This window comes from Sarcophilus harrisii, chromosome 4, assembly GCF_902635505.1.
Source record: "Sarcophilus harrisii chromosome 4, mSarHar1.11, whole genome shotgun sequence".
Classification (NCBI taxonomy): domain Eukaryota; kingdom Metazoa; phylum Chordata; class Mammalia; order Dasyuromorphia; family Dasyuridae; genus Sarcophilus; species Sarcophilus harrisii.
The window spans coordinates 164,906,870-164,926,809 of record NC_045429.1 but is presented as its reverse complement, the minus strand read 5'-3'; the positions used below and the strand labels follow the sequence as shown (position 1 = coordinate 164,926,809).

The 19,940-nt window shown below is 35.1% G+C and overlaps 2 protein-coding genes across 3 annotated transcripts in view; one reads left to right on the top strand and one right to left on the bottom strand.

Moving 5' to 3' along the window:
- The first annotated feature begins 1,412 nt into the window (after positions 1 to 1,412).
- ARG1 (arginase 1) lies at positions 1,413 to 17,337 on the top strand. The gene is made up of 8 exons (XM_023503214.2): positions 1,413 to 1,582; positions 9,514 to 9,586; positions 12,380 to 12,554; positions 14,190 to 14,349; positions 15,189 to 15,283; positions 15,791 to 15,895; positions 16,111 to 16,247; positions 16,546 to 17,337. The coding sequence occupies exons 1-8, from the start codon at positions 1,526 to 1,528 to the stop codon at positions 16,689 to 16,691; spliced, it is 948 nt and encodes a 315-aa protein (XP_023358982.1). The 5' UTR covers positions 1,413 to 1,525; the 3' UTR covers positions 16,692 to 17,337.
- Positions 17,338 to 18,207: 870 nt separating this feature from the next.
- MED23 (mediator complex subunit 23) overlaps positions 18,208 to 19,940 on the bottom strand; it is a 55,713-nt gene continuing 53,980 nt past the window's right edge. For both annotated transcript variants that reach the window (XM_023503213.2, XM_003769438.4), the window contains one exon: positions 18,208 to 19,290. In XM_023503213.2, coding sequence (XP_023358981.1) covers positions 19,120 to 19,290 — 171 coding nt within the window. In that variant the 3' untranslated portion in view covers positions 18,208 to 19,119. The remainder of the gene's footprint in view (positions 19,291 to 19,940) is intronic.

Below are 19,940 nucleotides of genomic sequence, written 5' to 3'. Positions count from 1 at the left end.
CAGTGCCAATTCTCTATTATCCTTCTAGATTCTTTTTTGTAATCTCATGCAGATAAGCAGCTAGGGACAATGAGTACTGTTTACTAAGGGCAAGTTCACTGTCTCCAGGATCATTCATAAGCCATTGAACTATTTAAACCCCAGAATCTTCCTAAATTGTGGAATGTTTATTTTGTAGCAGAAAATTTACTTTCCATTTCAATGTCTTCAGCCTTCTTCAGCCAGTATTATATCAGAACTTGCCTCCACAGGGTATCCTGATCTGTTTTTCACAGATTTTACAGTTACCAAAATAATCTTTCTTAATTCCATATTTAATAATATAATTATTATCTCATTCATAAATTTTCAGTTGTTCCCTAGTGCCTAAGGTATAAAATAAAAATTCCTTCATCTGATGTTTAAGACCTTTCATAATCTACCCATAATTTACCTTTCCAGACTTATTTCACTTTGCTTTTGTTCCTGTACTGTCCATTCTATTCTGTAGAAACTGGGCTATTCTTTCCACAGTTCAGAGTTGCTATCTCCAATGTCCATCTTTGAATCAACTGATATAAATTGGGTATTTCCCACATCCCCATGTCCCTAGAGGCCCACACCTGTGCTTGGAATGCACTTTCTCTTTATCTTTTCCCAACTGCTAGTGCTCTTTCTTCCAAACTACCTAGCATTTAATTATGTTGTACACATTTTTATGTATGATTGTTGTCTCCCTGCTTAGAAAGTAAACCCATTGCAAGATTTTCATTCTTTTTCATTCTTTGTATTCATACCTCTAGTACCTAACATGACCCCCACCATATAGTAAGCACTTACATAATTATTGATTGATGGGTCAGTCTCTTATCTTTCAGAATCCTTCTCTTCCTTCAAGTCTCATCTCAGGGATACTTTTTTTGATCCCACCATTTAAAAGTAATCTCTTCATCTTCAAAATTTTCTAGAACATTTTGCCTGGATCTCTCCTTTGCCCCTAGCACAATTTACTAAATATTATTAATTGCAGGAGATGAAGAATGTATACATTTTGAAGGTAACAATTGTTTTGATTATGTCTTTGTCTTTTTAAGTATCTTACTTAAGTGAATACTTAAGAAGGATTAAGTAGGTAATTAATAGATGATTATTAACTTAATTCATCAGATTCTTTGATGTTGAACTTGTAGAGTGGGAATCTATTTGGGAAAACATGTCCAATCCTTTTGTGTGTGTGTGTGTGGGGGGGGGGGGAATGCATTAGGATGATTTGAATTTGTTAGATTCCCACAATTAAGTTCATTCCCATCTGTGGTAAGCTCAAGGACAACTAGCTGGGAGTGGGGAATTTTGTTGACACTTGTGAAATCCTTCTGTTCAGGAGGCGGAGAGAGTTTCTTTCTCATTACCGTAAAGGTAAACAACGTCAACCCTATTATAAATGGAGCCTAAAGTGCCCTCTGTCACTCAGAACTACAGCTGGCACTGGGAGGAGAGCTACCTGTCTGTCCCTTTGGAATATAGATAAGAGGAGGATCAGGACAGTATGAGTTCCAAGCCAAAGTCAATTGGGATCATCGGAGGACCTTTCTCCAAAGGACAGGTGAATAAAGGGTGCTGTTTCTCATTCTCATTCTTTTAAGTGTATTGCTCCAGTTTGAAGTTTGTTGAAATTTTTTAACCTTTCAAATTCGTCTGGTGCTTTTGATATCCTTTGGCTATGTGAACCTGCAGAATTATTATCCAAAAGTCACATAATTTTGTGGTACATTGTTGGAGTTGGGTCACAGACCAATTTACTTAGCTGCTTCTGATCTTTGCCAATTTTTTGTATTTGAACCGCTCTTTTGCTTTTTAGTCAAGAGGTATTATAAAAATTGAAAATAAGTAATTTCATTTGAATTGATATGAACTCTTTGCACATTCATTCTTTATATTAATATTTTTTTTAATTTAAGAAAATGGTGGCTTTAATACGTTTAATCAATCAATGCCTAGAAAAACAAATTTATAAGTCACCCTTAAAACTCTTAATTTGTATAATTTTAAAATGATTGCTTCATACATATACTATGTTTCCCCAAAATTTAAATTATTCATCTTTGACATTGAACATTGACATAGAATGATTAACTGTTCATTTCTCATGTACATGGAATCCCTTATCAAATTATAGAATTACTTTTCAGAAAATGCCAATGGTAGCATAATATGCCAGATTGAAGCTCTATTCTAATTCCATTCAGTAAGTGAATCATAGACATGGAACAGCTTCCTCATTTTGTTATAGATGAGAAAACTAAGGCACTGCAAAGTTAAATAACTTGTGCTCTTTCCATTTCATTTTAATAATAATAATATTTACATATTGTACTTTAAGGCTTACATTGTGGTGCATATCTGTTTGTTAGTTAAGCACCTGTTAGGAAAAAACACTTTACATTGACTAATTACATGGTGTGACAGCTTTTCACCCCTCCCAGGGATCTTCAGTGCCTCCCATTGTAATGTATCAACTAAGTAACAAGAACACTGACGTGAAAATTTCCAAAAAACTCTATCTTAAGGTTAGAAGTGTTATACAAACAAACCCGGAAGTTACAGGTCATTAATTAAAATGGGGAAAAGATAGGAAAAACAGAATGAATAAAGAGAGAAAATAATAGAGAAGCTTTTATATGAAGCTTTCCCTTTAAAAGATATTTCTGGCCCAGTAAGAGGAAAAGAAAAAATGCACCACCCCCCCTCTTCCTTTTTTACCAGGGTGGGGAGGGAGCAGTGAAATGGGGGACTTTAACTCTGATCTGTTTATTAATTTTGCTGACTTATTTTTTCTTTTTTTTTTTTTTTTGTTTTCTTCTTTCCTTCCTTTTTTCTATCTTTTTTTTAAAAAAAGTTTTATATTATGAATGGCTTTCAGGGGAGAGGGAAAGGGAAGGAAGAGAAGTATTAAGAAATGAAGGTAATATAAAACAAAAAAATATCAATAACAATTTTAAATATATATATTACGTCTAGGGATCTTTCGGTTCCTTCCCTTGGGCTTCATTGCTTTTTCTTAGCTCTCAGGGACTTTTTAAAGTTTTGAATTCTCAATTATAACTTGTATTTTTCAGAGGCAAACTTAGGCTAAGATAAAAGTGCGGAAAGCAATTGTTCCTGCTAAAAAAGGTATTTGGTGGTCTCAGCCACTTAACACTTCGTAGCTGTGTGACCCTAGGCAAGTCACTTAACCCCTATTGCCTCAGCCAAAAAAAAAAAAAGGTATTTGGATGGACAATCAAAATTATTTCCATTCTTTAAAGAAAAAACCCTATAATTATTTTTTCAAGGGGGATTTACAAAATAGAAAAATGTACTGTTTTATAGAACCAGGAGAGCTTTTTTTGAGATCATATATTTAGAATTGTAGGGAATTTTAGCTACTTTCTAGCTTCTTCATTTTAAAGATAAAGAAACTGAGGCCTAAGGGACTGAGGTGGAATGGAAATATTTGCTCTTTGTCACAACAGAATCAGAATTCTATGCCAGGTACTTTATTCTACATGCAGCTTTCCTTTCTTTGTACCATACTGGGAAACGTATAGACTGTTCCAATGAAAATACAAGACATAATTCTGTTAGACTGTTTCATAGAACAGTTAAAAAGATGGAAATAGAAGAATAAAATCGGCTAACTTTGGCTCCAGGGGGCTTGTGTATTGTCCTAAATCTATCATAATGCCTTGACTTCAGTAAACTAATTCACAGTAATTTAACTAATTTTCAGATATGCAAATGCAGATTAGCATTAATACTAATGTAGAGGTTATGGGCCTTACAATTTTTCTCCTATGCTCTGGGTGCTGGTACCAGTCTAGCAAAAGTAGATTGATCTAATGAGGAGATATATCAGCAAATTGGTTAGGAAAGAAGGGGGGGACATCCCTAACATAAATAGATCCAAGAGGGAATGACCAATAAAGAGATGTAAATGGGATTATCTTTGAAATTTTCAAAAAACTGAAATACAAACAAACAAACAAACAAACAAAAAAACCACATGCAGCATTTTAGCAAGTAAATGTGATTCTTGCCAAATTAGAAGTCTAAACCAGGTAGGTTGGTTCTAATGAATGAGAAATTAGGGAAAGGATTAGAACCAAATGAAGCATAATAAGTGTCAATTAACTACATTTTCAGGACAAATTATCAGGAAGAAAGAAATTGAAGTTGTGACATTATCTGGTCCTTTTTTTTTTTTTAAAAGAACTATCAACCCATTTGAGTTTATGTGATCTTGTCATAAAGAAGGGTGTTGTACATCTTTATATAGAACTTAGCATTGACAAAAGTGAAGTTTTCTTTGCTGAAAAGACTTAGTGGGAAACAGATTATTAAATAAAAGAATAACAATTTAAAGAGAGAATAAATTAACCTTCTTACTTGAGTAGGGTCATTTTGGCAGCATTATTAAATGTACATTAACATTTCTTGACAAGTATGTTTTTCAATTAAACTGTATTCTTCTCTACCTCATACTGTTTTTATACAAAATGGATTAAGCAAGTGGACAACTTGTATGTAATGTATTCATAGTTAAAATGCTTCTGAGCACATTCAAGTTCTACAAGTTTTTCAGTTTTTCTCCCAACCCTAATTCCTGGGAGTGGTTTATAGCATCCCTGGAATTTGTCCTTTCTATCCCCCTCCCAGCTTCAGTTTCTGATCATTTACTTGCTCTATTCCCTCCTCATCCTAAGCAATTTCTTTGAACCTGTGCTAAACAGTCTGAGTATCAATGGGGTCTTATATCATAAAGAGTTGGGATTTTATTTGGATTTTATTTACTTGCCTCCAAATAAAGGCAAGTGCTTCACAAACTTTAAAGTACTATATAATTGTTAGCACAAAATGCTTGTGATTAAATCCTTATAGTATTTTAAACCAAGGCCTTGATATGGAATTTGAGAGAGGTACTTACAGTTTAGTAGGGAGAGGACAAAATGTTTCAAGGGACTTTAAAGATCATTTAGTCCATCTTTTCTCCCATTTTATGGTTAAAGAAACTGAGGCAATGAGAAAATGAAATGACTTGCCCAATGGCTCATAAGTAAGTATATAAAGAGGAGTGATTTGAACTAAGTTCCTTTGGCTTCAAATCCACTGCTCCTTCTAATCATACCATATTTGAATCAAATAACCTCATAGTATTACATGAAACCGGCACTCCATGCTATTTTGTGCGTATTAAGACCAAAACAAGACAGAATGAAATCTGGTTTGGGTAGCTGTTGATGAAATAAGTTAGAATGGCAATTAGGGCCAACCTGGTTTTATAGGAGCTTGTCTTAATGATGATTGTCAGAATAAAAATGAGTAATTGCTGTTCTGAATTCAATGCCTACTTTTTGGTTTGCCTCCTATGTCTCAAGCCTGGTGTATATTACTGTATGAGATCATTCCCCTGCTGTGTACACTCCACCTATAGGAATGATGCTAAATACTTATCTCCCATTAAATCAATGTTATTATTATCCACCAGTGCGCTTGATGGGAGAAGAGTCCCAGCACCTTGTTCTAATTTGGCGGTGAGATGCTCAGAACAGAGTCAGATGTAGCCAGAGAGTGATTGTCAGCTCTGAGATTGGTTTCATTCACCTCCACATGGTTAGCCAACAAATATACCACTATTGATTAACTTTTCTGTTTGACCTCTAACCAATAATAGGGTAGAGTTTGGGGGAGGAGGTGGGGAAGAGGAGAAAGATATACTGTTATGAGCAAAACAGTAGCTTTCTCTCGAGTGGAAAAGCAAGAGTAGACATTTGATCAATTGATATTGGGTATCCACAACTTTCTTGAAGTAAACATAAATTCAGTTACAAGAACGTTGCTTGTCTCTGGCCAAGGAAAGTGTAAGGGGTGATTTTGCTATTTAAAAAACTTTACTTTAGGGTTGGCTTCTAAGCTTTGGGATTTCTGCTTTTGAAACTCAGAACAAATTTATATCTTGTAGCTTCTCTTCAAAGCATGGTTCTGATGTCACCAACTCTAAAAAAAAACCCTTCCATGATCTGCTCCCTTGAAAATTGTCCCCTGGTTAATTCTCTGTTCTTAAATTACCTGAAATTTATTTACTTTTGTACATGTTTTGGCTCATAGTAGCATGCAAATGCCTCAAGGTTATTTATAAGCATCTTCAGCAGCCACGGGATCCAAGCACCAAATACAGGGTTTTGATCATAGTAGAAGCATAATAAATAAATAGTTTAAGACATAAAAATTAATGATTTTTAAAAGTTTCTTTTCTTTTATTGAAAGGGATGGAGCACAAAATGCTGCCCTAAATTATCCTATTTTATAATCCTGTTAACATAGACAAAGTTTGCCATAAAATCCACAAACCCTGCTTGTCAAAATAAATAAATAAAAACATTGGACAAGTTATCCAGTTGTGACTCTAGAAGTATTAAGTGTCTGAGCTAGATTTGAACTCAGGTCTTCCTGATTTCAGAGTTGGTGCTCTACCCACTGCACCACCTAGCTGCCCTAGTGACATTTTTCTTAAATAATTCATTGCTCCTATAACATTGTGTCACTGATAGCTCTGGTTTTCCCAGAACCAAGGAAGGATTTCTCCAATCTGGGCAGCTAGGTGGTACATGGAGAGCTGGCCCTGAAGGCAAAAAGGCTCAACTTCCAGAGTTCAAATGTTAACCTCAAATATCAACTAGCTGGGCAAGTCACTTAACACTGTATGCCTCAGTTCCTCATCTGTAAAATGAGCTAGAGAAGGAAATGGGAAACCATTCCAGTGTCTTTACTCCAAATGAGATCATAAAGAATTAGACATGTTTGATTTGATTGAATAACATTAACTCTATTCATCATATGGAGAGTAGATTGCTCCACTAATGGGGACAAGTATTAAACAAACCGTTCCCCTCCGTTTTTTCACTATTACACTGAATAATTAGGGGTGAAAGACTTTTTTAGATAATACTTACAAGTGATTTGAGAGAACTAAAGAGAAGATACTAGGTGAGAGGGAAGTAGGAATTTATGGCTAGATAAATTGATATAATTTTTGTTTATTTGTTGTTGTGCCCTATTGAAAAAAAATTTGATGTCTTAAAAAAACCTCCGACAACATCGATATCATTTCCTAATGACTCCTCTTGCTCCTCAGAGAACCTTCCCTTGTAACAAACTGTACTATATAAATCAGTTGTATTTGAATAAAATAGAATATTATTGTGCCATAAGAAATGGCATGTATGAAAACTTCAGAGAAGCTTGAGAAGACTTTTTTCAACTGATGCAGGGGAAAGGAAGCAGAAGCTAAAGAATAAATTACACAAAAGTCATAATAATTTAAAGGAAATTGATTCCTTTTCCTGCCTCTGGCACCAGTTTTCTTCCTCTCTTCTTTTCATTTAGGCTTTACTCAAGTGAGATGGTGGGAGAAAAGAGAAAAGCATATCTTTACTTTGTTTTTCTGCTCCTTTCATAATCAGTCTTTACCTAAGGGAGGAAGAATGAAGATTGACCCTAGATGGGAAGAAGTAAACTGTAGAAAAGAGAAAGAAAAGACAAAATTATTAGATTAAATTTAGCAAATTTTCAATTAAATTTCTATTATGTGTAAGAAACAGGAAAAGGTCCTGAGATTACAAAAACAAACATGAAATAGTTTCTGCCTTCAATATCATTATAATTTACAGGACAAAAAACAGGAAACAGAAAAAATAATAATGAAAGAATGGTGCTGGGAAGAAAGGGTGTAAGTGTTGAGGACATGGTGAGTTTGATTTATGACTAGGTTGTCACCTGCAATTTGAACTAGTCTGGTTTGTTTTAGGAATGGATTTTTTTATTGAAATGATTCATTAAGGGTGAATCTGGATTACCACAGAGGAGGGCTGGCCTGCCAATTGACTCTATTTCCTACATATTTCATAATTAAACTTCTTGAGAGCAAGGGCAGTTTTTATCTTTGTCTTTATATTCCCAGTACCTAACACAGTGCCCGGCACATAAGATATGCTCAATAATTGCTGTTTGGATGATCTGTTGATCACTGTAATCAAGAACTGGTTTTGTATAAGCAAAGCTACTAACAGCAAACTGCACAGGTGTAAAAGTATGGTTTGGAAAAACAAGATATAAAATAGTACTTCTTAGCTTCTTAAATTAGACCCCTTAAACTTGTTTAAAAACAGCATTTTGACAATTGCTTTTCATTTGGTTCTTTTGTAATCCTGTGTGTTTTATCTGAAGAATTTTGGGGCAGGTAATTAATGCAGTGCATAGAGCACCAGCCCTGAAGTAAGGAGGACCTAAGTTCAAATATGGGCTCAGACACTTGATGCTTCCTAGCTGTGTGGCCCTGGGCAAGTCACTCAACTCCAATTGCCTCAGCCAAAAAAAAAAAAAAAAAAAAAAGAACTTTAAAACATCAGAGTCTGGAAGTAGCTAGAAGTGGAGTATACTTTTCTGAAAGGAAAAACATCGAGGAGGGGTTCATAAATTTTATCAAACTAAGTGGCAAATAGGTTAAGGACCCTTGATCTAGAAAGATTTAGTAGCAGTATTTTCCATGAATCTTTAGGGATCAGGATAAGAAGCTGTAATTCTCCTGGTCCCCAAATCTGCATTTTCTTCACATAAATGTGCACGCAAGAAAGAGATTGACTTTCTTATGGGTCTCAGAAACACACTTCAGTTCTACATCTTAAAGCAGGAAAAGAGGCCCCTCTTGTGGACAAAGTAGATTTGCTCTTTGATTCCATTTCTTAGCATTCCAAACCTGAAGGAATATCTAGGTAAGTAATTCAGTGTGCTTATGCTACCTTTCATGACTTCTTTTTAGTTTGACAGCTTGAAGGGATTCCTAAAGAATTCACTTCCCTCCCTCCCCATATCTATTTTGGCTTCACCTAATTATCCTCTGAATTGTATTTTATATCCAATCTACAGAGAAATTTTTCCATTATTCGATTTCCAAAAAATAAATCTTACATTGTATGAAAAAAAAAAAAAAAGAACTATCTCCTTAATACATAAAGGTAAAAATGTCTGTTCTGGCCATATTCTTATGATTAGTGAATGTAGAAAGAAATCTTGATATGCCAAATAGGACGTAGTATCTGTGCTGAAAAAAAATTGGATCCTTTGTAATCCTATGTGTTTTAGTTTATGTATTTTAAAACAAGTGTTCCACCTTAGTTACCTTGTTGGGCAAGTCACGTTATGTCAACATGTACTTATTAAGCTCCTACTATGTGCCAAGTATTATGCTCCTACTATGTGCCAAGTATTATGCTAAATACTAGGGATACAAAGAAAGAAAAAAACAGTTCCTAGCCTCAAGGAGTTCATGATATCATTGAAGAGGCAAACCTCTATGTAAAGCCAATAATAATCAGAATCTACATAGCCCTTTCTATTCAAGGATTTCAAAAAAAATTACATACCACAGGAGACATCCTTTTCTTTTCAGACTGACATAACTGAATCATTTATTTGTTGTTTTTACTTTTTAATCCTTAGCCACGAGGAGGGGTAGAAGAAGGCCCTGCAGTGCTGAGAAAGGCTGGCCTAGTTGAAAGACTTCAAGAACTAGGTAACTTCTATTACAAGACTGAGATCATTCTGACTTAATCTCCTCTGTGAAGACCAAATTCAGGTTAATGCATGGTGGAAAATTCAGGGTAGATCTGACATTTTCTTTCTCCAAATAGAAGAACATAGATCTTCAGAGACTGTCCACAATTTGAAAAGGAAGTATGAAATAGGTAGGAGACAGAAGTATTCAATAAGTACTTTGTGAATAAATGAATCATCTAAGGATAAAGCCCACAATCAGGAAATGGATTCCTGAAATTGGCCATTTATCCAAGATCCACTTGGGTCGAGGTAAAAAGGCTAGAAGTGGTCATGGCATTTTCTGATGTCCTCTTTCTATAACCCCACTTTTTGTTGTTAGTTGTTTCAATTTTGTCCAATTTTTGATGACTCTATTTGGAGTTTTCTTGACAAAGATACTGAAGTGCTTTGCCATTTCCTTCTTTAGTTCATTTTACAGATGAAAAAATTGTGGCAAACAAGGCTTAGTGACTTACCCAGGATCACACACCTGGCAAGTTTCTGAGACCACATTTGCATTCAGGTCTTCCTGACTCCAAGCCTAGCACTGTATACATTGTGCCATTGAGCTACCCCATAAACCCATCTAATCAAGCTGAAGGTTGGAGATAGGCAGGAAGTTTTTTTTTTTTTTTTTCATTTAGATTTGAGAGAATCAAGTCTAAGGGCAATATTAGCATTATCTTAAGTTTCCTCTTAAATAACCTTTATTTTTTTAATGGCACTAATATTTTTATAAATCTAGACACTTCACTGTATCATAAAGAGCTACAATATCATAGTGTAAAACTCTGAGACTATATAAGAACCAATACAACTTGTACTTTTCAGTAGCCATCCCTCACTCTCACTACATGATTAGCCCATTTTTTTTCTGGTCATACATATAACATTTTTTTTTTAATAGCACTTCTCCTGAGCAATTCTTCTTTGTTAATATGTTTATATGTATCAATTATGTCCCCAAGGCTACTGTACCAGAATTATGGTGCCAATCTCTAGAATCTAGAGTCTAGATCAAATGGTCAAGTCTATCTTCATTCTTGGGCCTCAATAATGTGGCCAAAGCAAGTGTCTCCTCTGTGTGTGATGTAGTTTAATTTCAAAGAGACAAATCTGGTTTGTTGTGGTCTTTATTTAGTCACATTCTGTAATGGGGCAGAACTCTGCAGTTGCAACAAGGATTCTTACAAGGTGTTAAGTCAGTGGAATTGATAAGACAATGGTTATCTTGTTTAGCATGGTGATTGATAGTTCTCTAGTTCAGTTGAATTTACAAATCATGTTCCCTTGTGATATAATGATTGGCTTATACTCGGTATACTGCATATAAACTGGGACAAACTTAGCCAGAGACAGCTTGGGGACAGACTCAGAGAGGGCTCAGGGACAGACTCAGAGATAGCTCAGGGACAGACTCAGAGAGGGCTCAGGGATAGACTCAGAAGGGCTTAGGGACAGACTCAAAGGGGCCCGGGCTAGCTCTCTGGAGGTCCTCCAGAATGTGTCTTGGTTTCTGTGGAGGAAGCAGGAGGACCACCACAATGGTCTCTGTCTTGAAGTCTGTCTCAGTCAGAGAGCTTGTGCTCCAGCCTCCAGTCTTCTGTCTTCTCTGAGTCTGTCTCCCATCCCCTTCAGAGTTTATTCCCAAGCCCGAACCAGTCTCTCAGGAGAGCCTGACCAAAGATGGAATGTCTCTGGCTGAGTTTGTCCCAGCTTATATACTCTATTATAACCACATTATCATAGGTGTACATCTTGTAGAACTATATTAAGTACTGAACTAGAGAACTATTAATCACCAGGCTAAACTAGATAACCATTGTATTATCAATTCCTCTGAGTTAACACCTTGTAAGAATCCTCGTTTCAAGTACAGAGTTCTGGACCATAACATTATTCTATGAACTTCTTTAGAAAAGCAACATTTCTATGGCTTAATCAGTTGGGGTGTTTCATTGAAACAACCTTTCTACATAATAATTTTATGAATTGCTGTGGCCATCTCCTTTCTTCCCCAACCTCTTCTGCCCTCCTACTAATCTCTGACACCAATCTTTAAAGGAACAACTCAGAATTTAGCTAGAATGGCATTGAGAAGAAAGCCATTTTATCCTAATATTGTGTACTAGGTAGGTAAGTGGCATAGTGGATATAACACTGAATTCAAGATGAAAAAGACCTAAGTTAAAATCTAGCCTGAGACATTTACTTTGTGATTCCTGGCAATTCACTTAATCTCTGCTTGTTTGCTTCCTCAGCTATATAAAATATGGGCAACAATAGCACCTACCTCATAAGAATTGTTGCAAAAGTCAAATAAGATGATAGAGTATCCACCATGTTCCAGCAACTGTATTAATATGAACGCCTATTCCCTTCCATTCCCCTTATCTTGTATCATTGAAAAAAGTTATCTTTGTACAGGGTCTTTGGACCCAAACTCAGTTTCTCCATGTCTGAGTACCTGTCAGATCTTGGACTCCAATGACTTATTCTTCAAGAACCAAAGTCATCCTAATTCCACGTTGAGGCATCAGATCAAGACTTTAGCTCTCTTAAGTCATTCATATTTGGGGGAACATGGGACAAAGATAAAAATAATAGCAACCTACACAAGGAAGTGATATTTTCTCATAGGATAATAAAATGGAACCAGGTATTATGTTTCAGAAAAAATCCATTTCAGTGGCCTTATGTAGTACATTTTAAGGAATCTAGGTCTAGAGTTGTTGAGGGTAACCTGGTGTGTGTTTTGTTTCCATTGCAGGGTGTGACGTGAAAGATTATGGGAACTTGTCTTTTGTTGATGTGACCAATGATACCCCCTTTCAAATTGTGAAGAATCCAAGGACTGTGGGTAAAGCTAATGAGCAGCTGGCTGAAGTAGTCGCAGAAGTAAAGAAGAATGGGAGAATCAGTTTGGTACTTGGCGGGGATCACAGGTCTCACTTTTTAATTCACTGACTTAAGTGCTTCTGACTAAATTATTCTAAGAAAGACCATATCACATGTGAATAGCCCTTCAAGGTTGTTGTCCTCACAGCTCTTGTCAAGTAGGTCATTTTGGTATTATTCCCCAAACAGATGAGAAAACAATGTGAGAGATTGAAATGGTTTGCTCATTGTCTCATAGCTGTTAGGTGTTGGAACTTGACGTTATATATTTTGACTTCAATTCAAGTGTTTTTTGAACTATAAACATGCTGTCAAGGGAAGCTGAGTAGTTAATAATATTAAGTAGAAATCACCAGGGAAATAAACATTTATAGAGCGCCAACTAAGTGCCAAGGCAGCTAGGTGATGCAGTATGACAGACCACTGGGCCTGCAGTCAGGAAGACTTATGTTTCTGAGTTCAAAACAGACCTCAGATACTTATCATCTGTGCTAAGTCATTTCACCTTGTTTGCCTAATTTCCTCATTTGTAAAATGAGCTAGAGAAGTAAATGGCAAACCACTCTATAACCTTGCCAAGAAAACCCCAAATAGGCTTGTGAAGAGCCATACACAACTGAAAAATTACTGTATTCAACTTCAATATACCAGACACTATGCTAAGTGTCTTACAAATAAGAATTCATTTGATCCTCACAACCCTGTGAGATTGGTATTATTAGTAGCTTCTTTTTACAATTGAGGAAACCAAGGCAAACAGGTGACCTGCCCAGGATTACATAGTTTAGTGTCTTAGGCTGCATTTGAATTTAGGTTTTCCTGACTACAGCCAGACCCAGATCTTACCCACTGCACTACTTAGTTGCCCCAAATAGTCAACCCTTCTGTATTTGTAATGTCCATTAGGGTAAAAAGAAGATTCTGTCATTCTCCCCTCTTTTCATTACTTGCAGTGTTTGAAACAGTTCTGCTACAACAGTACGTTGTATCACTTTTTGTCCAGCTTTCTGGGTCTTTCCCTCATCTGTAAAGCGGGGATAACAACATTAATAATACTTGTAATAATAATACCATACCTTGTGATAGATAATAAAATGAGATAACCTATGAAAAGCTATTTAGATGTACAAGTCTCATAACATTGATAGCACAGAAAGATTCACCCTTAGGTAACTTACCCACATTAGGGACTGTAATATTTATTAAGCAGAGCAGGATGGGATTCCACAATAAGCAAAGAGTTAACTGAGAATAAAATAGTCGCTGAACAGTTTATTTGTGTGGCTGATATTCTTACAAACACATTTGCCCTCCTACAATTTTGCTGAATTTTAGCTGCTACTATATATGAACAGGATTAAGACAAACCAAAACCGTTTTTACAAAATAAAGTAACTTTAGGACCATCATCAACGCAAGTAATTACTATTTATCAATAAATATCATGGATAAGGGACATTGCTCCACACAATTATAACTGTTTTTTCTCATGTATCTTGTCTGTTGGAATGACCCACTGGATACTACTTCTCTCCCTTCTCCCCTCCCCGCTCCCCCCCTACCCCCCAGTCAGTGTGATGTTCAAAGGCAAAATGAACAGGGGCTTTTAAAAAGTAAATATGTCACTCACTATGTAAAGATGGTGTAATCTCTCTGCTTACACAACTTTTTTGTTCCTAAAGTTTGGCAATTGGAACCATCTCTGGCCATGCTAAGGTTCATCCAGATCTCTGCGTCATTTGGGTAGATGCACATACTGATATCAACACTCCTTTGACAACCACAAGTGGAAACTTACATGGACAGCCTGTGTCTTTCCTTTTGAAGGAACTAAAAGGAAAGGTAAAGAAATGTGTTGTAATTCTGTCATCTGAATTAGTTTTTTGAAACTTAGACAGGTGGGAGAACTACTGTCCTTGTACCATCTTGCTTTTAACAGGGTTCTCAACCACCATGATGATTTTTACAAGGCAGTTGGGTGGCATAGTAGTGGGCCTAGAGTGAGGAAGACATGAAATGAAAACTGCTCTGGCACTATTAGTTGTATAATCCTGGACAAATTATTTAACCTGTTGCCTCAGTTTCCTTATTGGCAAAATGGGTATAAAAATAGCACCTATTTCTCAGGGTGAGGAACAAGTGAAATATTTTTGAAGTGCTTAGTACAGTGCCTGGCTCATAATAAATGTTTTTCTTGCACCCCATTCCCAAGGTCTAAGCCAGGTGGTTGAGACTTTTAATGCATCAAGCCTCAGATGCATCCTAAGTGCTTGGGCCTATTCCATAAAATGTGTCTCAGACGGTCCATTTGAATTAGATGTATGCAGGTTTAGGTTAATGTAGCTTTAAGACCAAGTGTATTAAGTCCTAGAAAATGTTATTACTAAAAAGAATTATTCCTTGTTAAGATACTTATATATGAGATAGAATTATATATGGACTTAGTTCTTTATTTCTAATTCCAATTAAAACGTCTTTCTTGGAATTCTGTCCATGAAAGAGTTAGAAATATTTTTCACATATTGTTTTAAGACCAGCATACATATTTTTATGTGTGTACGTGTGTATTTACCTATACATTAGCATTTTTGTTTTCTAAATGTAATATTGTCTATAGAACTTATAACAATAAACAAGTTTATGAAAGAACAATAAAAATAAGTAGAAGCATCATTTTTTAGATTCCTGAACTTCCAGGATTCTCTTGGGTGACACCCTGCTTATCAGCTAAGGACATTGTGTATATTGGATTGAGAGATGTGGATCCTGGTGAACAGTAAGTGTATTAATTTCTCATATAATCCAAATTTAGGCAGATACACAGTTCATAGGCTATAAATGTTTCATATTTTTAATTGCATGGAACTTAAAAAGAAACAAAAAACTAGGTGAAGATGGAAGCACTCCTAAGCTATCTTTCTATATTAAAAAAAAAAAAAAAAAGATTTGCTTTTATTCAGCTTTTAAAATAAAAATGCTTCTGAAATACTGTGATGGGATCTGAAATCTTTTTCTGTGCTCCCTCTAGTGGTGCAATCTTCCCATTCCATGTGACGGGTTCATTGCCTGTAAATTTTAAATAGAACACCATGTTTTGCTCACTATTCTCCATTTTATGAAATAACAGTGGAATACATTGAATTATCCCTCACTTTTGCTGAATGACTAATCCAATTTTTTTCTCATCTCTGATGGCATACTTAATGCCATTACCCTTGGACAAATCTTAATTGGTCCACCTGTGCTTCTCTCTACTGACCAAGTCAATTATATCTTTTCACAGTCGCATCCTTAAAGATCTGGGTATTAAATTTTTTTCAATGACTGAAGTAGATAAGCTTGGAATTGGCAAAGTAATGGAAGAAACACTAAGTTACTTAATAGGAAGGTAAGACACTTTTTGGTTTTGTGATATATATACACTACTAATTATATTATTATTAATAAGAACTGCATTATTATATATACAAGAATATAGAAAATGTTCTAAAGAAAACAATTTTTGGCTTCAGATAAAGCTTCTGAATTGTATTGGGCTAATAGATACAGTCCTCATCTACTAAATGTTAACATCTTTCAATGTGGTTTCCCTTCCACTTAAAGGAAAAAAAGACCAATTCATCTGAGTTATGATGTGGATGGGTTGGATCCATCTTTCACACCAGCTACTGGCACTCCTGTCCCTGGAGGCCTGACTTACAGAGAAGGTATCTATATTACAGAAGAAATCTATAAAACAGGTATGTCCAATATCTAAGAAAACAGAAAATATAAATATAAGAAAATAAAATCTTCGGGGGAATTAGTTTACAAAAGTTATTATATATTTCTCCACTTCAAAACTGTCAGTATATTAACAAAATATCAAACATCTTGTGTATGATACTTTTAAGAATATTAACTGTTACAGACTGTAGTAGTATATAAAATTTGGCAAACTATTTTTCTTGTTTTTACTCCTTTGGTTAATCTCCTCAACTTCTGATTGAATTTAAAATCTTGACATTTTACAAAATGTATTTTTACTTCCTGTTACAGGGCTCCTCTCGGGATTAGACATAATGGAAGTCAATCCATCCCTTGGGAAAACACCAGAAGAAGTAAACCGGACAGTAAACACGGCTGTTGCATTAACTTTGTCCTGCTTTGGAGTAGCTCGAGAGGGAAATCATAGTGACAAATAACTAATTTTGAAAAGGAACTGAGTTGTAAAGAGAACTGATAATGCTGGCTAACAATGAGCAACTAAAAATTATGCTTAAGCTTACATTTTCCCCAAAATCTTTTGCCAAAGTTTAATAGGTAGATTAATTAAACTTCTAATCCCTTTGTTAGCAAAAATCAAAGTTTTTTTTTTTTTTTTGTCCATTAGCTTTAATCAAGGGAAAAGACTTAGATAACCTTGGGGTAGAGAAATGTAAACTTGAGGCTAGTTCATTAATTTGCTGTTGGCTGATTGCACAACATAAACACATGGTGAAAACTGGTAACGGGGTAAATACCATTAATCTTATTTGCCATGTATATTTGTACATGCTAGAGACCAAACTTAAGCTAATACACATCAGGTAACAGCAGCAAGAACCATATTCATTCATCTGAGTTTTGCTTAGTTCTTTTTATAAGGAAGAATAGCTTCAATAAGACCTTGTCTTTCCAGTCTTCTTCCAGTAATGCCAGAGATTTTTATGTGAAATTTTATATGAATTCTGAAATATTTGCCTGAATAATTTAAATTTATGTCACTAAGTCTGTGTAGGGGGAAATGCTTTGTTATAGTTTCTTTCTTCCAAAATGTCGACTACCAATAAAAACACTTTGTTAAATTTATTTTAATGTTGAAAAGTAAAATTTCCTCTCATCTTTGAAACTGAGGACAGAGAACATTTAACTTCAAGGAACATTTAACTTTTGCATAATTTAAAATTGCATGGACACATTCTTTCCATGTTATCATTTTCATTTTGTCTTTATTCTATTCAATGATTCTGATGTCATATTCATGTGAAAGGCAGTATCATATTGATACATATTTCCAAGTGGAATAGGACAAGAGGTTATCCAAGCTATGTGGGATCTTTTGAATACTCAGAACCTTCCATCTTATACTGCAAAAGTTGAACTCTTTAGCATTTACAGATTTTTTTTTTTCCTCAAAGAAAGAATAATAGATTCCTTATGGTTTTCCAAGAATAATATTTGAGATTCAAAAGTCTTACACTTTGATTTGGGAGATATTTTTGTATCCTAATATAGTTAAACCCTTAAGGTTGACTGTACGTATAACTACAAACTATAGAGGTTCAGTTTTACAATTTCACTATAAAATTCCATTTGCTTTTTTTTTAAGAGGCAAAATGGAGGTTAGAAAGAGTTCTGGACTTGCTGTCAGAAACATGAGTTCAAATTTTGGCTCCAAAATTATTATTTTTATGGCCTTAGACGAATTGGATACTCAGTCTCCTATGAAACGAGATTAATTCTTACACTATAGGACTATGGAAGATGGGGGAACAAAAACAAAAACAAAAAAACACTTTGTGGTACTTATAGTGCTACATACGAGTTATTTTACAAAAGAACCCTGGGGAAAATTGAGACCCAATATAACACAACATAGATACAAGAATATCTAGGTTAAGTTCTATTTCATCAAAGGTTCTTTCAGATTTGCTCTGGGAAGAAAATTCAAATCACCAATAATATTAATAAAATTTATTTAATTAAAACAATATTTTACACTTCTTACAAGTATTGGTTTTGTTGTTTGCACGTCCAAATTAAACCATATACAGCACAAAATCCCACAAAATTTTTCATTATACAAATATAAAGGTTTCAACATTATAAAAATTTGGTTAAGACTAGGCGTAGAATCATATCATTATCCAGTTGTGTAGATCAACCTTGAACTTAAAAAGCAAGAATTAGTCCTCTTTGAAACATGATTTTCTCTGCAGTGTTCAGAACCTATTAAATTTTATTCTCTTTGGTATCTTCCAATCATAAAATTATTGTCAATTTATTTTCTTTATTGGAAATAGTTGAATAAGCGAATGGAAATTTACAATGATCTTTTTTAAAAAATAAAGAGTAAAAAATTCTGTTATCCTTCTTTCACCAAAAAAGGAAATTATACAGTTACCAATTAAACTAGTTTAAAAGAAGAGGACTAAGGGGAAAGAAGGGAGTATTTATATACTTATACTGTCTACTATGTTCCAGGTACTATGCTGAGTGCTTTATAAATAATTCATTTGATCCAACTCTAAATGTTTTACTGTTGGATACCATAAGAAAATCCAAGTTTGAAAATTGTCACCAAAAATAAAAAAAAGGAAATAAGTGAAGAACCTAATAAATAAAATTCAACTGATCATTACCACCGCTATGTTCCCAGAGTATCACTCATACATAAATTCTTCTGGATAGCATAAGACTATTCTATTCTCTTGAGATAAATCCAGATAGGAGGTGGTAATGATAGATATCCAGTAGATCCACCATGTGTATGACGCCATGCAGCAGAAAAGAGTTCATACCAATTGGGTTTTTGTCATCATTTCCGAAGTAATCAGTGCTTTAACTTTCATAATGGAGCAATGAATGGCTTTACTGAGTTACTGGTAAAGCCACACTGACTGTCACCTGAGTGGACTGAGGTGCTGGAGATCCACTGTTTATGGTTTGTGGAGGTACTGCAGGTTCCATTTTGCTGATATGTGTTATGAATCGCAGTCTGAGTTTTAAAGCTGGTCTTAAATTGCAGATAATCTTCTCTACCTAAAAAAAAAGAGAATATATGCAAAAACATTACATATCATTTAGACTCTAAAATTTATGAACTGAGGAGAGTGAGATTTGAATTAGCCTTAGGAGCTGGGCTGTTGTTTTTATTTGTACTCTGTTCTCAAAGAGGACCATGATTTCATAAAGGTGATGCCATGACCTGCAAATCACAGGCCTCACTTTCTTCTCCGAAGCCATCTAATAAAAGATGATCCAGTGATAAGATCTATATAGATCAGGACAACCAGAGATGGCCCTGGATGCAGTGGGAAACCTTGGTCTTTTTTAAACTGAGGTTTCAATGTGTCTGAGGCAAGCCCCACCTCACTGATTAAGGCTAGGTAATAAATGAAGCAGAGGAAAAAAAACACAGGGAGAGGAATGAAAACAAATTCACACTGAACCAATCAGGGCCCAAAGCAGATGGGGAGAATTTTAGCAAGTGTTAGAAGTTGGGGAAGGGTGTTCCAGATGTAGGAAACAGATTCAGTTGTGTTAAATTAAGTAAAAGGTGACAATAAACAATATATTTTGGCTACAGTTAAGGACTACAAAGTCAAGAAAGTTTAGTGGAAGATTCTGAATAAATTCAACAATTACTAAGTACTTCTTGTACATGAGAACAATGTCTTACAGTGTTTTGG